Source organism: Crocodylus porosus, unplaced genomic scaffold (genome assembly GCF_001723895.1).
Source record: "Crocodylus porosus isolate Cpor-Errol unplaced genomic scaffold, CroPor_comp1, whole genome shotgun sequence".
Lineage (NCBI taxonomy): Eukaryota > Metazoa > Chordata > Crocodylia > Crocodylidae > Crocodylus > Crocodylus porosus.
In genome coordinates, this window is record NW_017728931.1 from 142,865,942 (window position 1) to 142,886,264 (window position 20,323).

At 49.0% G+C, this 20,323-nt stretch overlaps 1 protein-coding gene across 2 annotated transcripts in view; it reads right to left on the reverse strand.

Moving 5' to 3' along the window:
- NRF1 (nuclear respiratory factor 1) overlaps positions 1 to 20,323 on the reverse strand; it is a 59,213-nt gene that overhangs the window by 20,051 nt on the left and 18,839 nt on the right. For both annotated transcript variants that reach the window (XM_019543818.1, XM_019543819.1), the window contains exons 6-10: positions 19,650 to 19,808; positions 18,488 to 18,685; positions 16,019 to 16,120; positions 11,547 to 11,704; positions 6,269 to 6,393 (exon numbers count right to left, since the gene is read on the reverse strand). In XM_019543818.1, the coding sequence (XP_019399363.1) occupies positions 6,269 to 6,393; positions 11,547 to 11,704; positions 16,019 to 16,120; positions 18,488 to 18,685; positions 19,650 to 19,808 (742 nt within the window). The remainder of the gene's footprint in view (positions 1 to 6,268; positions 6,394 to 11,546; positions 11,705 to 16,018; positions 16,121 to 18,487; positions 18,686 to 19,649; positions 19,809 to 20,323) is intronic.

Sequence of the window (20,323 nt, forward strand, 5' to 3'; positions counted from 1 at the left end):
CCCTAGAAAGACATGGGAGAACAATGACCCTATGTGTGGGAAGGAGAAAGCCTCTGGGGCAGGCACCAGGAGCTCTTATTAAGACACAAACATCTTAGATACAGCTCCTGTCAGGGATATTTCCCCTGCAGAGATGTTCCTCCCCAGCTGGTGTGTGCTCCAGTCTGAGCCGGTGAGATGCTAGTTTTAGCAGGTGAGTTGCTGGTTGACTAGTCCCACCCAGGGCTACAATTCTGGTTAGGCTACTCAGTCACAGGGAAGTCCTCTCTTGATACAGTCATGCTTCATTCACTGTGGGTATAAAGCCACATCTAAAGACGAACTATTCCCTGAAAAGTCCTTGTTGCATTGGAGCAGAGCCATTCACGGGAAATAGTTTTCTACTCGCTGCTGCTGCCCACCCCAGAGGTGGGTGCATTTCAGAGCCAGAATGATTCTGTTATGTAGCAGCCTGAAATGCTGCAGAGTGAAAGGCAGGATGTTACTACAGTGCCTCCTGTCTGACTGACAAAGCAGGCTTACTCCTAATACACATGCTCATGAGTAGTTCGTCCCTTGGGAGAAGGGAAAGAAAGCTGCAATCAGCACTGAGGAGCCTTTCTGGAGAGATCACGCTCAAAGGGTGGTTGGTTTCGGGGCAGGAGCAGTAGAACTGCTCAAGCAGCAAGCAGAAATGACACCCGCAAGCTGCTATTTTTAAAGTACAAATAAAACAAGCAGCCCAGAGGAGAAGAGAGAGGCTCCTTTCCAGTAGCATGCTCTCCTCTAGCCCAGAACAAAAGGGAACATATTGCAGCGATGCTGAGCACGGAGGCTACTGTCTGTGTCTTTAAATGTAATGTTAATGCCTTGTAATCAGCTTTAATTTTTAAACAGACCCAGCCCTCCTGTCCATTTCCCCTAATTCAGGGCACGTGGAAGGTAAATGGCCCTGTGCTTAAACCAGCACAGCATCAGCAGTGACAGCTGGAGGGACTGTAAGTCTCAGTGGCCTGATCAGGGGAGTGGATGCCAGGCTCCCGGGGTGGGGAAGGGGAAATGTGGAGGGCGGGTGACAAGCAGGAGCTGTGACAGGGGCAGCAGGGAGCTGGGTGATGGGTTCTAGGTCATCCCGTGCGGTGGAATTGGAAACCTGCAAAATCAAGAGCTGCTTCTAGCAGGGACCAAGCTGGAAGGAGCTTGGGGGCAGGGTGAGGGAGGTGAAACCCAGTCTCTGGCAAAATTCACTTTCTTCTATGCTACTTCAGAACAAATCCAGGGAGCAGACACCCACCGTGGTCCCTACAGAGCCAAGCCTTCTCGCCATGCAAATGCCTCCCTCGACCCACGCTGCAGAGACAAACGGGCGGTGAGAATTCATGCGAGCTGCAGCAGCCAAGTCCGTAAGGAACAGGCGCACCCCAGTCAAGCACCAAGCAGGTCTCCATGGAAAGAAAACAGAAGCCGGGAGAACACCAGCACTTTACTTTTAATACAGTCCTTCATCTCTGGATGTCAAAACACAGCACAGCCAATGAAGGCTTGCTGCTCCGTGAGGTGTGGCACACATTACGTGATTCACCCAACGTCACACAGTTATTGGAAGAGCTAGAAACAGAACCCAGGAGTCCTGGCTTCCAGCGCTAGCTCCTTGATTTAACCATCAGATGGAGACTCCCTCCCCACGGTGGTTTAAGGAACCTTTTCAGAAGGCCTAACCAGGGACCTGAATTTCAGCAGGCCCATGCTGACTCAGGGAGAGGGAGGTATCTGAACTGGAGGAAGCAGTCCATGATGGAGTCACTCTTTGCAGCACCACGTTAGTCCTAACTGGGCGCAGGTAGATACGCAGCAGCCCCCGCATCATCAGTCCCATCAGGTCAAAGCAAAGGGCCGCAGCGCCCATGCCAGCCCAATATCAGCAGTGCCTCTAAGCTGGCTGTTCAGTCAGCGCCAGGCAGGATTAATGCATGAGAGCAATTCCGGACAGAGGCAGAAGCATGCGCTGTCATGGCAGGTGTTCAAAAGTGGCAGCATTTGCCTTGCAAAGGGGAGATGAATTGTTGTATCCTGGCAAGAACCAGCAGAGCCCAAAAGCAGAAGGGATCATAAGCCCAGGTGCTAGGGCATGTGGCAGTCCTGGGGCAATGCTTGCCCCTCCCCAGAGCATCCAACAGCCCAGCTGTCATTCAAGTGCTGGAAATCATAGTAACAGCAGTGGGTTTGCAGGGTGGGGACGCCAGGTGTATTCAGGTCTTTCAAAAAAGACTTCCTCATCCATGCTGTGTATCCCCTGGGTTTCTACTGTCAGTGAGGAAACAGGGAGGTGAGGGGGCTGTCGTTACACACCCAAAGTACACAAGAGAATACAGGGGCAGGCAAAGACTGACGAACTGTCAATGCAGAAAACACTGATGCTGCTCCCAGGGGAGCACCTGGGAGATCCCCACTGCTGACGCTGCACCCAGAGGTGCAGGTTCACACCCCACCAACTGCAACCTCCTCTCAAGCTGCAGCGGTGAGGACCATCTCCCTTGGCCCTTCTCCAGCCATGTCTAACCCCCTGCCTGCGGGCAACACACCCAGTTCTAACTCCCTCCTGCCCATCCAGGACCTGCGGGCATGCTGTCCCCCACTACTTGTCCTCCCTAGTGCAGGGGGGCTGGACCCGATGATCTACAAGGTCTCTTCCAGCCCCAAACAATCTGTGAATCCCTGCTTCATGAAACACCCAGCCTCCCCACCCCATTGGGTTGTTTCCCCCTACAACTGAGGCTCACAGGAGACACCAGTTCCTGTGGGTTTGGTGTTTAAGCCACATCAAAGGACAGGATTCCTTCGCCCCAGTTACCAGAGGGTCACCGTTCTGCCCCAAGACCTCCAGACGCTAGATAAATCATTTCCTTCACGTGCAGCTTTGCCCTGCATATTATTTTCTTGCTCTTTTCTTTCCTTCTCCACATCTTGGGCAATACACAGTTCAGGGAATGATCCAGGACTGCTTTGGACTGTAACTGCATCCAGAGTCCAACAAAGTACCCACCTCATCATTGGCTGTGCAGAGAAGTCTTCCTGCATGACTGCTAGCGATACAAAAAGCACAAGCAATACATTGGCCCTTGTGTGCTACCCAAGCCCTGTCCCTCTGAGAGGAGGAATGCCAAGCCAAGCACCAGTTACCCCATGCTAACTTGTCAGATGCCTTTCTACCCCGATGCCTTATTTCCTTTCTGTTTGCAAAAGCCCTGACTGATAATCCACCCATGCTCACGTCAAACCGCCCTAATGCTCTCGCCCTGCTTTTACTGCAGCCTGCTAATCCTGGCGCACCCTGGTCTCTCGGCCTGACTCACTTTGGTCCAGCTCAAAATGGGGAGTGATAATTTTGCAGCTCATTGGCAGGCTCCTACCTGGGACTGTCTGTACCCCCTCACACAGCCCCTGTGCCAGCAGGCGTGCCTGGCAGTGCCCCTAGTCAGGAGGGGATGCTGGGCAAGATGGAGGTTCCTCGGCAGAGCCCCCCATGGGGCTCAGGAGCTGCAGGGCAGGGGTACTACAGGTCAGGACCAAGGATATCCTTGGGGGTGGACAGGTTGAGTTCGCACTGCCGGGGGTTGGTCTAATCAGCCCCACATTTGCAGTTCGATCTCATCTGCTACAGACATGAAGGCAAGGTCCTTGCTCGGCAGCCCTGGCTCCTTCCCCTTCTCCAGCCTTCAGGCCATTCCAGTTGTACTGGCAGCTGGCCCCTCCAGGCTAGCTGTGCAACATACCCACTGGGGTCCGTCTCCGGCACCCTGCATCCACCGACCTGCATGGTGCACGCTCCAAGCCCCACACGCGTCACTAAGGCACCACTGTCACAAACAAAACCCCACTGACAGCTCATAACCAAAGACGTCTGAGCCCAGAGGAACGACAGCAACCTGCAAAGGGGGAGCAGGGCTACTCTGGGGTCTCTCCTCATCTCACTTTCCCCTGCTGTTAAACTACTGCTGCAAACCCAGGCATGAGTTGCCTCTGACTATTGGTTCTGCGCCTTCCCAGATACCAGTGAGGCGCCTATCTGCCAGCAGGTATCTAACCCATCTTGGCCTTGGCTGTCCCCTCAGAGCCCCTGCGCTGCAGCCCCAGACATTTGCCTGCAGCACTGTGCTATTTTCTTTCCAAGTATTTAAGAACGTGCCTCTGAGATGAGGGCTCCAACTCGTGGGACGTCAGGGCCAGCGTGCTGCCTCTCACAATGGCAGATGCTCCAGAAGAAGGAGGCGGCTGTAATGCACTTAGCTAGTTTTATACTGCACCAAGGCAGGAGATTTGGTTTCCCTTAGCTATAAATGTTACTGATCATAAGATTATCCACAGGCCTTTTTCAGTCCAGCTACAGTGCTTGGCTCTCTTGTCCTCTACAATAATGAATCCAGTTCTGGTCACCACGGTGTCTAGGTAGAGACAGAAGCTTCTCTTTATAAATCAGCCTGCTTCTCCTATAAGGGACGTATTGCTTTAATGATCATCTGGTCTCCCGACAGCACATGGAAAAATGACCGTGTAATGGAGGAACCAAGGAAGGGGAGAATCCCTCCTGGAAGGAAGGAACCAGAAGTGAGGACACCTGGGCTTCATGCCCTGCTGTCAGTGGGGCTGTGGACATAGAGGCAGGTTGCTGGAGGTGAAAGAGGGTCTATGAGGTGAAGGAGGGTGAAGACAGGCAGTGCAGCTACCCTGCAGTAACTCCTTGGGTACGTGCTCTCCCCCTGCAGTACATGAGCTAACCTGCAGCAGCTCAGCCCGCTCCGGCTCTGACCATCAGCTGGGATGCTTGGGGAAGGAAGGAGACTAATCTAAAGTGCAACATCAAGGCTGAAAATCCCTCCGTGCCCAGCTAGCAGAACAGCAATGGATGCTGCAGTCTCCTTCCCTCCCGTCAAACTAACTGCTCGGTGCATGCAAGGCCTACTGCAGAGACAAAGCCCTTCCTTTTAATACCACCAGAGATTAGAGCGATCGAAGGGGAGAGGAAACAAGGGGAGGGATCATAGGCGAGTTCTGCACACAGGAAAACACTGCCAATGAGCCTCTCCCCCTAATGCACTGTAAATCCCATTTGATTTCAAACCCCGCTGTAAAACCTGCGCACATTAGAAACCATTTTAATGCTGCCCGAATAAGGCAGAATGACTCGGAGCCTAGGGAGACATGGAACTGCCCAGAGGAATCCAGAGCATGAAAGCACGGTGAAGATGGATCGAAGGGGACAGGCACGCCAGGTTCGCTCACCCGCTTTTAACTTCTGAAAGGACACAGATGGCCTCTTCCAAATCTGATCAATGGCAAAACCCTTCTGGAAGGCTGAAAAAGGCATCACATTCCTGGCTGGGCCTCTCCCTGGGGAAGCACGGCTTTCCGGCCACCTCCACGCTCGGCTGTGGTTCCAAATCCCTGACTTCTTTGTCAAGAGCAACACCTAAGTTCCCCGTTTTTGGAAAAGGGTCTGTTGGTTACTTTGGGCTCCCTCTCCAGGTCATCTGGCTCCCCAGAAAGTAACAACAAATGTACCATGAGCAACAAAAAATGCTGCTGTTTTTCCCCCTTGCATTTCTCACACCTGAAGGGGAGCAATTTAAAAATACTAAAAACTAGACTAGGATTATTTCAGCAGAGGCTGAATTTGAGACCCAAATTACTAGCAGAACAAACAAAAAAGCTTCAACGCCCATCACCCAGTAACCTCGTTATGTGCCACTCTCCACTTTGAGGATTACATTTAAAATGGACCAGTCTTTCAAGGCAGCATTTTCTCACAACTGTCCAGGTTGTAAGATCATTGCCGGTTCAGTCGCATAACCAAATCCTTTAAATAACCAATTCATTTCATCCCAGAACACGGGAAGCAGTGTTTTGCTCACTGCAGCACCTGAGCCAAGGCCTAACAGGAACCCAGGACATGTGGCTGGTTTCCACTTGCTCCATGTTGCATTACAGTGTTAATAACCATCACCACTTCAGCAACCTGTGATTTACTAGTTAGAGAAGTCACTGCACAGACCAGATACAACTGAGATGCACTACAGAAGGGCCCATAAAGCAAGCAAGCAGCAGATTGCACTACCTCATGGGGAAAGATACAGCCAGGAAGCATTCACTAGGGAAGTGTTTGATGCAGAAGAGGTGGAAGGTACTACCCCTGCAGAGAGTCATCCCCTTACAGTGGCAGCAAATAAGTATGTGACTTATTCCACCCACTGAAAACCAAAAACAACCCAACTCACTTGTGCTCCCCTCTTACCATTGGCATCCTGGACTCCGGTGAGTGCTCCCACTGCCGCGGCCGTTTCACCAGACAGGACGATTTGCCCGCCACCTTGAAGGGTGGCTTCTGCAAGCGTGGCTACAGCATGGGCGGCTGCTTCACTGCAGGCAGAGGACAAGAAAGAGTGAGGCTGATTAGAGGAAAGCAACCCAGCTCCAACAGGATCCACCTGAACAAAGTGGCGCACATAGGGAACACAAACTAGGGTGGATGGATGGGTGCTCTCACCAACTCAAAACAGCTGAAATTATCCTGTAGGAATGGATCCTGTTAGTGGAGGAATGATGAAATGAGAACAAGATAACCCAACTGGCCCATCCCATATGTACTTTTCTCCTAGTCTAAGAATCCCTCTCAACTCACACTCAGCTTCTTTAGTAGCCTTTCACACAACGCTTTGCCAAAGGCTCTAGCAAATCCAGGTCAGTTATATCAAGCAGCTTCCCTTCGGCCACTGTTTTGTTGGATGCTCCATGAATTCCAGCAGACTGGAGAGGCAGGAACTCCCTGCACGGAAACCATCTAATGTATCTCCATCACATTGCAGGCACTTAAGTGTTTTTAAATTATGCCTTTATTTATCATTTCAACCACTCTACCTTGCCCTTAAGTATCATTCACTGGTCTGCTTTTCCCAAGATTGTCCTGCCTGCCTTCCTTAAATCCAAGCTAAAAGGCTTGTTTCTCCCCAGTTCTGTTCATTAGTAATTTGTTACCCTGTTAGTGGCTCAGCTCTCCAAGGTCTTTACGACTCTTGGTGACTATCACCCAAACCAAGTGATTTGTCTTTCATAAATATGATCCAGAACCTCCTTCTTTTGAAAGCAGGATCTGACAGTTCTTCACTGTATGTATGTGAGAAAATCCTCAACGGTTTCTATGGTGAGGAGTGAGGCAAAGTCATCATACAAGACACCCTTTCTTAATAGTGCCATTCATATTCCAGTACTCCAACTGATTTCTTTTTCAGTCTTCCTATTGCTTGACTGAGAGTAGATTCAGGCTAGATATCAAGAGGCACTACTTCACTGTCAGGGCACCTAGGATCTGGAACCAACTTCCAAGGGAAGTGGTACTCCCTGCCCTGGGGGTCTTCAAAGGAGGCTAGACGATCACCTAGCCGGGGTCATTTGACCCCAGTACTCTTTCCTGCCCACAGCAGGGTGTCGGACTTGATCTATTCAGGTCTCTTCTGACTTTACCTACTATGAAACTATGCTTGTCTGTTTCTAATTTTTATTTGGGTTTTACGCTCCTTTTAACTAAATTCTTTTGGGTTGGATTCTCATTTCTACTGGAAAGCCGTTTGTCTTGGCAAACTTCCCATACATTGCTATTTAACCATTTTAATTCCAATTTCTTGCTTCTCCACTTCCTGTCACCTAGGAGGAATGCATGACTGCACTGGTATAAAGACATTTACAGTGTGGGAAAGGCAACACCAATACAGTAAAGTCAGGGATGAATGAGGACTTAGCTTGCTACTGTAATGCAGCCTTCCAGCCATGAGAAGGATTTATTTAAATTCACTTTCAAGGGCAACTGTTTATTTCAAAGAGCCGTGAAGGCTGTAACCCTGAACATAAATCTTTGCCGCATAAACATTCCTCCCATTTGCACTGTGCTCCACTCATGATAATGCATATTGGCAAGGGTTAAGTCTGCCTACACATACACCCTCATCTTCTCTTCCTGGAAGAGGTCTACTGCTTCTCATATTCAGTTCACAGAATCACAGATAATGAGGACTGGAAGAGCCCTCAGGAGATCACATCTAGTCCAACCCCATGCTCCAAGAAGGCCCAGCCCCAGCTACATCATTCGAGCCAAGGCTCTGTCTAGCTGGGTCTTCAAAACCTCCAAGGATGGAGATTTCACCACCCCTCTGGGTGACCTGTTCCAGTGATTCACTGATCCCACCACTCATCACAACTGGTGCACATCAGCCATTTACAATGACTCTGCTCTGCAGGTGACCACTGGACACCCCCATGCTCTCTGCCAGCACCTGATGGAGGGACGGGTTATGGGATGGCAACTCCATGCTCCTTAAGGACTGTGAGGAGCAAAGCACCACTCCAATAGCTCTGGAGATCTTGTAAGAGAACTCTGATCTTCCAGATGCCAGACCATGGTTTCACTCTCCCAAGTCCAGTCACGAGGATGATTCAGTGTTAAATGTGGAGCACACTCCGTCAGTCAACCCATAGCAAGATTTCTTGCCAATCAGGGAAAGATATTAAGGGCCCTGTCAGATTTATTGCATGATTAACATGATCACTGACTGATAAAATGTAACATGCCACATGTTCAGCCAATCTGTGATGCGATATAATGGCAAACGAGCCACAAAGATTAAAACTGGAATATCTTTACAGCTGGTTTGTAATCGCACTTTAAACTGGAGGTGTGGCATGTGCTGGATCTGGGGTTGCCCCACCCAATCCCAAGGATCAGCTGATTGGAAAGATCAGACAATTATGTCAACACGTGCCAGGGGCCTAAGGGTCTCGGTAGGCTGGTGGCTCTATCACAGAGCCTACAGTAAGGAATACAATGCCAGGGAAAAGTGGCTGTGCCTGCAGAAACCTCACCCTAACCCCTGCAAAAATATTCAATATACACCTCCCCTTCCTGACTGCTGCCAACGCTAACACCTCGACACTTCCAGGTATTTCTGCAGGCAGCCATATTCTCCCGTATATATGGAGAGCCCCTGAATCAGCTCAGCTGTACTGCAGCTTGCTAACAAGCCCTCCTGGGGCACCATTACAGCGCTGCCATCAAAAAGTAACCTGCACCATGACAGCACAGGAGCCTGGACCGGGCTCTACATTTTCCCCTGCAGTGCACACAGTTTCCTACCAACAGCCACCCTGAAGCAGGGAAAATGTCTGCTGAAAGCCTTGAAATGTGAGGCAAGGTGAAGGCCGCCTCCATCTTCCCCCTGAAAGGCTAAGCTGGCTTTGACACTACAGTTTAAGAGGGAATAGATATTTCTGTGAAGGATCCTGATATTTAAAGTTAATAATCCTGTCATCTAAGCTGCCTCTGACTAAGGGTGGGGCAAGCCATGCAGGGGCATGTGCTGGAGAGAAGGTCCTATGAAAAGGCATATGTTTGCGGAGCTGGTTTCTAGATACGGATGTATCTATGCATTCACCCCAGATGCTGTCAGTGTAATGCAGTGATTCTCAGCCGGGGTACCATGGCACCTGACGGAAATGCTAGGTCCTCTGAAGGATGTCACAAGGTGTGAGGAGATAAGCAAGGTATGAGAAGGCTCAAGCCTAGACAATCCCACACCCCAACTGCCTCCCCATCTACAAGGAGGCAAGGCCTCAATATATAAATCAGTTATTTCAAATTTGGGTCTGCTCATTTCACAAAGGTGATGGAAGGGCACCTCACATCTAATAAGGGGCACCTCACCCCCAAAAAGGTGGAAAACCATTGGTGTAGTGACTCATTGCAATATGCAAGTATTAGAAGGTCACAGGCCATGCAGGGATGGGGGGAGGAATTCATTATTATGGCTCTAAAGAGGTTTAACTAGCAACGATGGGGTGAAATCAAACACAGGACTATCCATGTCCAATACTAGATAACCACCCACTGACCACTTCTGACAAGTTTGCTGACATGCATCTCTGTGTCCTCTAGACTAAGGGTTGCATCCCATCCTTTGAGTCCCTGCAGGAAGCTCACAATGACCACTGCATGGCACGGGGGGCAGTGTGTGTGGCTCTGCCTTTCCTAGGGTTCCCTGAACAAGTTCAGCCACTTTTCATGTTGTCTCCTGCAAGATTTGCTCACTTACGTTTAAAGAGGAACTTTCCTCTTACAGACAAGAGGTCTTTTATGAGCAGCTGAAAATAAAAACAGAGGGGAATCAATTTAATGTGGTGGCAGATGGGAATCCATTCCCTCAGTCCAAGTCCCAACCTCTTGCAAAGCACAGGCACTGCCTTCAGCCTATGAGAACAGGACATTTTACCTGGTTCTTCCCACTGGGTGCCAAAGGGGATGATATGGGATAAGGAGAGCGGGGCGGGGAAAGAACGAGAAGGCGATTTCCTCTACACACAGAAGAAACAGTTGCAGGTTTGCCCTTGAGCCAGCTGCAGTGGACATTGCAAATCTGACTGTGGAATATCACAGGCGTGATGGTGGTTGTTTCAACAATGACTGAACAGGGCTCCTGGAACCCCGCACTAACCACTCAGCATACTTTGCTCACTCTTTTCTTGACATATTCAACTAGGGACCCAAAGAACAAGGAGACAGGGCAAATGCAGAGACCAGATAAGATGCATGACGAAAGAAAACCTCAATGCAGGATCAGACAAAAAGTCCTTCTGAACCATACCCTTCACATCCTTCCCCCTCTCCTCATGGCTGGGGTTGTCTGCTTCTTCTCACTCAACACCTTCCTCAGCAGGTCTTCAAAGAAAAGCTTTTAACCTTTACAAGGCTGCTACCCCACCTCACTCTCAGACCACTTCTTCACACATGATGTGTCAAGATGCCTTTCTGCCTAAAAACACAACCAACACAGCTCACTCCAAATCAAGTTCTTCTCCAGGCAGCAGGAAATGTCACCAATTGTTGACTTAGACAGACACTTGTCTGAGATGGTTTAATCAGGAACGATGCTGCCTTGAGGAGGGCGCTGGGACTAGATTATCATGCGTGGTCCCTACTTTCCTACAATCCTATCATTCTCCTCCAGTAGCAAACAGGGCAACCACCTTCTACAGCTGGCCGCCTGATTTCCACTCAGAGACCAATACTGCCAGATACCTAATAAAACCAGCTTCATACCTTTAACAGAGAGGCCCTTGACAATATTGACAGAGCAATGGAGCAGCTTACTCAACAGGTGTTCGTAGCACCTGATGGCCCCTACCTGCATGGCAAGTTCATTTCTGTAATTGGACACTCACTGTACAAACATGCTCTCTCGAGAAGGATGGGGACTGAATGCACCCTCCTCATGGTACATTTCCATTTCACTAGCCCTCCTCATATTACAAAGGGACACCAGGAAACGATCTGTGAATACCTGGGCTCTCGGTGGGTTTGAAATTCATGGTGGGAAAAGTCTCTATTGAGACCACAGAAAATGTTCTTCTGAATGTATCACTGTTTTCTGCACTGCTCTCGAGTGTGACAAAAAGCCAGCCTAATGGAAAGGAGCCTCTCAAAGACTGTGTCCCTTCCCATTCCCCATGGCTCCCCTTTGCACACATACCTGTTGAGTGCCATGGTAACAGTTGCTCCTTGCTGCATCTCTTGAGATGCTGCCACCGCTGCTTCTGCCAACGATGCCACCGCCTGCGTGGCCTCTGAAGCTTGCGTCGTTTGGATAGTCATCTCGCCCCCCTGTAGCGTTGCCCAGTTCTGTTCCACCTGTTAGGAAGGGGAGAGGAAACAGGCTCAGGGACAGTGAATTCTGTCCCTGAGCCAACCCGCAGCTGGGTGGCTACTTCTTAAAGACAGACAGTCATAGGCATTCAAGATGCCTTTCAAAGAGCCCTTCAAATTTTTGATTCCTATTGCTCAAGACATCCCATGAGCACCTCTGTTGGAAAAAAGGGTCCCTCAGGAGCACTTTGGAGACCCAGCTGCTGAAATAATGTTGGAAGGTCTCCGACTCTCTCTCACTCGCTCCTGAGATGAAGGCTCCTGCTTCTGAGCAGCCCAAGACCCCATGGTCCACTTGCTAAGTTTTCAAACCATTTCTGTCCTTTCTCCAGTGTTGCCCCTCCAAAGGGAGGACCCACAAGCCACCTCCTTTTCAGTCACACCAGCAAGACCCTTGACATTTGGGTTGCTGGTGTGTGGTGACCCATGCCTCTTGGGCCCACCAGCACTGTCATCATATTTATTTGTAACCTTGCAACACCCAGGAGCCAGGTTATGAACCAGAAGCCCACTGTGCTGGGTGCTGTACAAATATGTAACTATTCTCATTGTTTCTTTGTAAGCTGCATCAACCCACCTGCAGCACCTCTTACATCTCATGACTCTACACTTGTGTTTGTTAAGGCAGCTGTGCAAATAACAAATCATCCCATTGTTCATCTATTTTAGGTATTTCAGCCCATCCTTCCCTCACAAGCAACGTTTCTGTGGCTACAGAATCTTGCACTTCCCAGAGTTCCCCCACTCCTGACCCCCAGCAGCTCTTTCTCTATGCCAGCCTGCCTTCTTCCACTTGGGAGGAATTCCTTCACATCCGAGGCAACACCACTGAGCAGGTGGCCACAAACCCGTGGTCAGAATACAAGGCATTGGGATCAGCGTATCTTGGAACCAAAGAATGAAGGTTCCTCAAGCTTCCAATTCTGTGGATCACATTGTATGAGGAAGATCCTCTTAAAATGCCTCCTTCTGCTGACCATCAGGAAGTTTCACAGGCTACTGTCACAGCCCTCAGAATTGGAAATCTACTCCATTGCATGCAGTCTATCCCACCTGGGTACAGTTATTTCTTTGAATTTTTGGTGATCTCTTCCATGTTGTATCAGTGGTAGAGGCAGATTCAGAAATCCAGATCCTTTATTTCATATAGCTAGGCACAATGTATATAAACGAATGCAATAATATATCTGCTGTCTATCAGTGTGATCTATCTATCTATCACTTCGGAGGTGAACCCTGCCAGAAACTGATGACGACTAGGTAGAGGGCTACACAATACATTTAGCTAGATAGACAGATAGACAGACAGAGCCCTCTACCTAGTCATCAGTAGTTTCTGGCAGGGTTCACATCAGAAGTGGGTTACAATGAGAAAGCTGTGGGAGGACAGTAGTGAAGCTTCACAGATTAGTTCAAGAAAAATATTCCATGCAATTAGGGCAACAGAGAAAGAAGTACAACGATGCACTGGAGCCAAATGAACAAGCACAGGATCTAGGCACGCATTTTTGGCAGGGAAAGGAGTGAGGGGTGCTCGCTAAGATACCAGAATACAGGCAACCCCTGCTTCACGCTGTTTCACTTAGTGCTATTCCGCTGTAACGCTCATTTGAAATTGATACCTGATCTCACTTAGCGCTCAGCGAATTTCGCTATAATGCTCACGGGCGCCATTGTGGGTCATTAAAAACAACTGTGGCCGCCATCTTGGGTTGTCAAATACTTTTGGTTTCACTTAATGCTCGGTTTTTCAGGTACCAATTAAGAGTGCTAAGCGGGGGTTGCCCGTAGACTAAAAGTGAGAGGCCTTGAAGGTGATGAGAAACAGTTCATACTTGATGTGGTGGAGAAAGGAATGAGCGGCAAGATTCAAAGGCAGAAGATGGGGCAGGGTGGCACCTTAGCACAGTAGTTCTCAACATCTGTAGGCTCAAGGCTCCCTCCACAACTTTTGTGAACTCAGAGGCATTTTAGCAACCTGTGAGCAGCAAGACACTGACAGCCCTCATCTCCCTGCCTAACCTGTGGCAGGTTTGGGTTCTCTTGGTGTTTTTGGGCAATGGGTCTTTTAGTTGCCCAGCAACACTGATTGTGCAGTTTCGGACTAGATTAGACAGGGACTTCCATAGGATGGTGACACTGCCTCAGGCAGGGGGTTGGACTAGTCGCGACCTCTGGAACGTCCCTCCAGCCCTGCCTTTCTACGATTCTATGAAATAGAGGGAAATCCCAGCAGAAAATGGGCACGTGGATAATGAGGCCCACCAGCAAAAATCTGGACCTGTCTTTACAGGAAAGTTTAACTAATAGGTACTCCTGTCTTGTGTAAATTAGGAGGTTTTCCATGGCACAAGCTAAGCACCTAATTCCCCCTGAAAGCCAAGGGAAGTTAGGCATCTAATTGCCATTTGTGCCTTTGAACACATCTTCCCCAAGGCCTGAAGAGAAAGATAACTGGTGCTGGAAACCCTCGTGTGAATTCGAAGTACTTTTCAAGGCTGGAGCCCCAAACAAACAGCCTGTTTCTCTATGGTTTTTCAGATGGAAATGCAGCCTAGCACAGAACAAAGCTGTTTTGTACTGCCACCTATTGCCGTGAAAACCCAATCCTCACTGAGCAGAGCAAGCTGACCCTTGCACGCCATCACAGGGATGGCACCTCACCCAGAAACTTCGGCAGGTGGCCAAGAGGGCAGACAACAGCCTGGAGTGGAACAGCAGCCTCATTGACTCCAAGACAAATTTGGGGTTGGAGGAGGGGAAGAAAATCCTGGCAGCTGTGGGAGTTCTAGGAACAGTCTTTAAAGAAAGCAGCATTTTGTTTCTTGATGTGAGAGAGCAAGGTGGGGCTTTGGCACCGTAAGTTTAGATGTTTCAGTTTCAAAAGCCTGGTTTGGCACCACAAAGCCCTCAACGGGAAATGCAACTTTGAAAAGTCTGGATGAAACTATGAGTGAGTAACATGAATGCACTGGGCTTCTAACAGGGCTTTCAGTAACTTTACTAAGTATCTATACAGTGTCTTATCACCAGAGGAAAACCTGCATGTTAATAAAGCCTCAGTGCCTCTACAAGACACCACGGAGAACTCTCCTCCTGTTCCCAAGAAGCGGACTGAGGCAGAGTGAAATGATGCAGTTTGCTCAAGGCCACACCGCAGTCCTTTTCTGCCACCAATTCAGCTGGTGTTAAACACAAAGCCATTTGCTGTAGCCAGGGGACTTGCACTTTAGACCCCCCAGATGTAAACACAAAACTGAGTGCTTTTGGGGAGCTGCATATTGGAAGCTGTTATTTCTGATCCCTAGAACAATGAACACGTGATCAGTCATGAATCTTCTCCCATGGCACTAATGGACACTGGGACTGAGATCTTGCATGCACGACTATTAGAAAGCGAACGTAAGATGTGCCATTTACTGGGTCAGACCATAGGTCCATCTTGCCTAGTCTCCTGTGTCACACGGGGGTAGAAACTAGAACCCTGAAAGGAAGAATGAATTGGGTCTGACAAGGGTTTTTTTTTTCACCGCTCCTCTCTCCTGCGCAGCTTCCAGTATTTAAGGTCTAGGAAGTTCTGATACTGATGCAACTTTCCTCCAAGACTGTGTCCAGTCTCTTTTCCAATCTGGCTACACTCTTAGTGTCCACCACATCTGGCGGCAATGAGTTCCACACTTTAATTGGCAGACTGCGTGAAAAAGAAATTCCTTTTGTTAGTTTTAAACTTACTACCTACTAGCTTCATTTTGTGAGCCCTAGTTCTTGTACTGAGAGAGATAGTAAACCCCAACTGACTTTTTCCTCACCATTTAGTATTTTGTCAATCCTTATCATGTCCCCCCCACAAGCATCTCTCTTCTCAACTGAATAGGCCTGGCCTCTAGTCTCTCCTCACATGGAAGGCCTTTCATACTGCTAACCATCCTTGTTGACTTTCTCTGGACCTCCTCGAGGTCTTCTATATCCTTTTGGAGGTGTGGAAACCACAACTGGGCACAGTATTCAAGGTATGGATGCACCATGGATTGATAAAAGGGTACGATGGGCATGACCACACATGCCTGAGAGCCAGAATTAACCCTCAACTCGCATTTCCCAACTCTGGCCCATATAAAAATTCAAATACAGTGCTGCTTTAAAGCTGATGCCTGCTTTTACCAAAACGGTACCCAGCAGTAAGCATGTGTATTCCCAGTCAAAGCTTATACATGAAAGATACAAGCACACCAGCAGGTTTGCAAGACATCCCCACAGTACACGGCACACATGAGCAAACACACAGACCTTCGCCCTTACCTCGCCATCAGTGACTGCGGAGTAATTCACTTGTGCGACGGTAACTGTGGTAGGCAACTCGGAGGCGTCAGCCAGCGTGGCGACCGTGGCACCTGTGCCAACCTAGGAAACACCAGGAAACAATCAACAAAATTCAGTTGCTCACCACTATGCATCCCAGGGTTCCCTTGATATAAAAGAGCAATCAAGTCCTTTAGAACAAGAAAGCTAACATGCCTCAGAAGTGTAACAGCAGGCTGGAGGCATTCCTGGCAAGTACTGAGGTAACCTACCATGGAAGTCATAGGCCACGGGGTCCTGCACCCCAACCCCTAGCAGTATTAACCATTACTTCCAGATACGGTTATTCCTTTTCAAAGCATTTAAAGCTGCAGTGCATCTTCACATCCCTGCCAGGGATGGCAATTGTCATCATTCCCACTTAACAGCTGAGAACACAGACATAAGAGGTTTTTGGCTGGGACGATGTAGTTGGGGCCGGTTCTGCTTTGAGCAGGGGGTTGCACTAGATGTGACCTCCTGAGCTGCCTTCCAACTCTCATTGTCCATGATTTTATGAATGAGAATCATAGGAGAGAGTCCAGTGGAAGGCCAAAAAATGGTTGGGGGGCTGCAATACATGACTTATGAGAAGAGGCCAAGGGAACTGGGTTTATTTAGTCTTCAGAAGAGAAGACACAGGCGATTTGATAGCTGCTTTTAACTACCTGAAGGGGGTTCAAAAGAGGATGGAGCTGGACTTCTCAGGGGCAGACGACAGAACAAGGAGCAATGGGCTCCAGTTGCAGCAAGGGAAGTTTAGGTTGGATATTAGGAAAAATTCTCTCATTAGGAGCAGGGGGAACCGCTGGAACAGGTTACCCAAAGAGGTGGTGGACTCTCCATCCTTAGAGGTTTTTAAAGCCTGGCTCAACAAAGCCTTGGCTAGGATGAGGTAGTTGGGGCTGGTCCTGCTTGGACCAGGTGGTTGGACTAGATGTGACCTCCTGAGGTCCCGTCACACCCTCATTTTCCATGATTCTATGAAAGAAAATGAGGTCTGTTTCTCAGCGATTCCCTCCTTCCCTGCCCGGTCCCAAATTCACAGAAAATTACCAGGGGTCACAGTGGGCCAGCACACAGCAACACAATGGGCCAGCCCCTTTCTTGAAGTGGGTTGGTTGAGATATGGTCAGTCTCCATTCAAAATCTGATATGGATTCAAAAATACCAGGGAGGCCCTCTATCTGGGATCTCTTGAACATATATTAACAATCTTTTACAGAAGCAGGCCATGGCTGCTGCGGTCCCCCTGCTTTACTCATGGTAGGCTTGGGTGTTATATTTTGTGTTGGGTTAGGGTTGATAGTAGTTTTACTAGGAAGTTTGATTATGGATTTGCATAGGGTAGGGCAGGGGGTTGGACTAGATGTGACCTCTGGAGGTCCCTTCCGGCCCTATTTCTCTATGATTCTCTGATATCTCATTTTCATAGTTGTCAGCAGAGCTATCAAAACAAAGGTTAACCACCGTGAACCCTGATGAGATCAAAAATGATCTATTATTTCAACCACTAGTCGAGCGTATACAAAGAAACTAGAGGAGTATTTGCCAGCTGTTGCCCCTCTTTCCCTATGTTTTGCATGTACAATACAGATCTATACTATGTAGTGCGATGCTCAGGGTAGGAAGCCTGACCAGTTTTAGAGCTTTGTGGCTCAGCAAAGGGAAAGGCAGAAGTTGCCTGTGAGAGCAGGGCACTGGAATCAAGGCCCAGGGTGTCCCTTGTAGTTCTATGCAACTTAGCTGTGGTAGCTGTAGTACATGGAGCCTTTGGAGAGTACTGCTGTAAAGTCCATGAAATCACCTAAATTATGGTGCAGGTAACCCCTTCTTGGTTTACTGCATGGCTCAGATGGATGCGTGTCCAATGACCATCCAAAAGAGTTATGTTTGTGTACCACAATATGGAAGTCACTGGGTAGGACTGGAAAGCCAAGGAAGGCAAGGTAACTGCTAGGGTCTAGGAGAATTGAGACTGGTGTTGCAGTTTAAAACTTACCAGCAATCTGGGGCCCCAAAGGGAACTGTGCTGGGTATGACAGGCACCCAGAGTAAGAGGATGGCCCAGGTGTTAGGGTACTGGCCTGGGCCATGGAAGATCTGGGTTCAGTTCAGGGAACTACCACAACTATCCCGCGTGACCCTGGGCAAGTTCTTTTGTCTTGCCGTGCCTTGGTTTCTCCTCTTTAAAATGGGGGATGGAGTCACTTCCCTACCTTACAGGGGCATCATGAACACACAGACATTAGACAGAGGCATTCACGTACAATAGAAACGGGAGCCTATAGAAGTGTCTAAGATGCCTAAAACAGACTCAAGATTCCTGAAAAATGAATGTTCAGTCAACAGACAAAGCAACGTCATTAAAAACTCCTATCATACATGGGGCTCAGTGTGGAACTAAGGCTGCTGGAGGGCTCTGCTCACCTGGATAAGGGAGACGGTGCCATCAGGATTACTGAATGTCTGTACCACAGTCTGTGATGGTACCAGGTGTGCTATGCTGTGGGTGGCTGTTGTCTGCTGCTGCGTCTGCTGATCCTCAAAGGCATAAAGTAAGTCCTCACGCCCATGCTGCTTATAGCAGTTCTTCACAATAGTTCGCAACGCCTGGGTCCAGGACACCTGCCGAGAAAAAGGGAAAATTGAGAGTCGGTGCAGGTAGGCCTTTCACAAACATTCAGCAATTGCCCCCTGAACTGCTTCCTCTGGCATCAGAGCCCTTTCTATCCCACAGTGTGGAGAGAATTTCTCTGATGGGACAAATGAATTTGCAGGGAGTTTAAATGCTTTAAAGCCCAGCAGAGCGCTGACACGGCTATACCACAGTTCACAGCTACTTCCCCAGGCACCAGAGAAAGCATCAACCTGTGCAGAGATTTAATCCTACAGCTCCCACCATTCTTTAATGCCCCACGTGGTACACGGACATGGCTTCACTCCTCTATCCCCATGCAACGCTCTCTGGCACAGCTGAAGTGCGCGCCTTTTCCAGTCTCTTTTCCCCCACTTTTCTACATGCCATTGCATCGTGTGCAGAAATGGCTCGGGGGGGGGGCACATTCTTTGCTGTCTGTCTCTCAGACCAGGACCCATGCTCCCTGGTAGCTCAGTTGTGTGGAGACAGCAGACCCAAAGCTTAGGCCAGGGCTCTGCTTCTCTAGCCATATGCACAGGCTGCTGCCGCCATATTAGCTGGATTGGGGGATAATGTCACAGAAGCAGAGAGGAGTAGTGGAGCTCAAAAGAGCAAATTAGCAGCAGGCAACCACAGCCAATCCAAAGCAATGGCTCTTTTCCTACCTTTACTGTATCAGGTCCCTTCCCCTGGACTAGTTTGGGGCCAGCCCACTTGGGTGAAAAGTAATGACAAATCAAGAGAGGCAGAGTGAATGGCTGACACCTGAGATTGAAGACCAGCCAAAATGTGGGCAGGAGAAAAACCAATGCAATGAGATCTGGGCACAGATATTTAACCTGAACATGGAACAAGGGAAAATTATGACATTGCTGTTCTCACATACAAGAAGGGTCCTGCTGTAAGGGAATGTGCTCGGGGTCACCAGCAACGGTACAGGGGGCCACGTACCCTCTGTTTCTGTTCTTCTGTGCGGACATCACTGCGGACGTTTGCCCACGGAATATCCTCCGGCCACCAAATGGGTTTACAGCTTTCCTTCCCCCAGCCCGGCTTCCCACGCCCTGTCGAGTACTTCAGCATCTCAGGGATGAAAGCTCGCAGCTGCGCCTACAACGAAGAGCACAGGGCATTAGAGGAGAACTGCAAATCTTGATTTCTTTGGGGGTTTCAGGTTAGCATAAAAAATGACCAGATTCTGTTTTCACCAGGAAATTACCAGACTGAAACCACTCAGCGAAATGGCTCAGAAACCCTGGAAGTGCTGAACAACTCTCTTCCCACCTCATCCGAAGTGTTAGCTGAAACACTGTATTAGCAGACAGTGGGATGGTGACAAAGGTAAGTCAGCCAATTACAGCAGTAAAAAGAAGTACACCGTATATTAATACAATGTTAACCTTCAATTCCTAATGTGAGGGAAAGCAGTTAAAGTAAGGGCCAAAGCTCTACAAGGCACTGAAATGCAGCTGGGATATATTTCATAGATTTCATAGACATCAGGGCTGGAAGGGACCTCGGGAGATCATCGAGTCCAGCCCCCGCCCAAAGGGCAGGAAGTCAGCTGGGGTCATAGGATCCATTTACTCTTGAAGGTGTTCAATGTAGGCGCTTGAACCACCTCC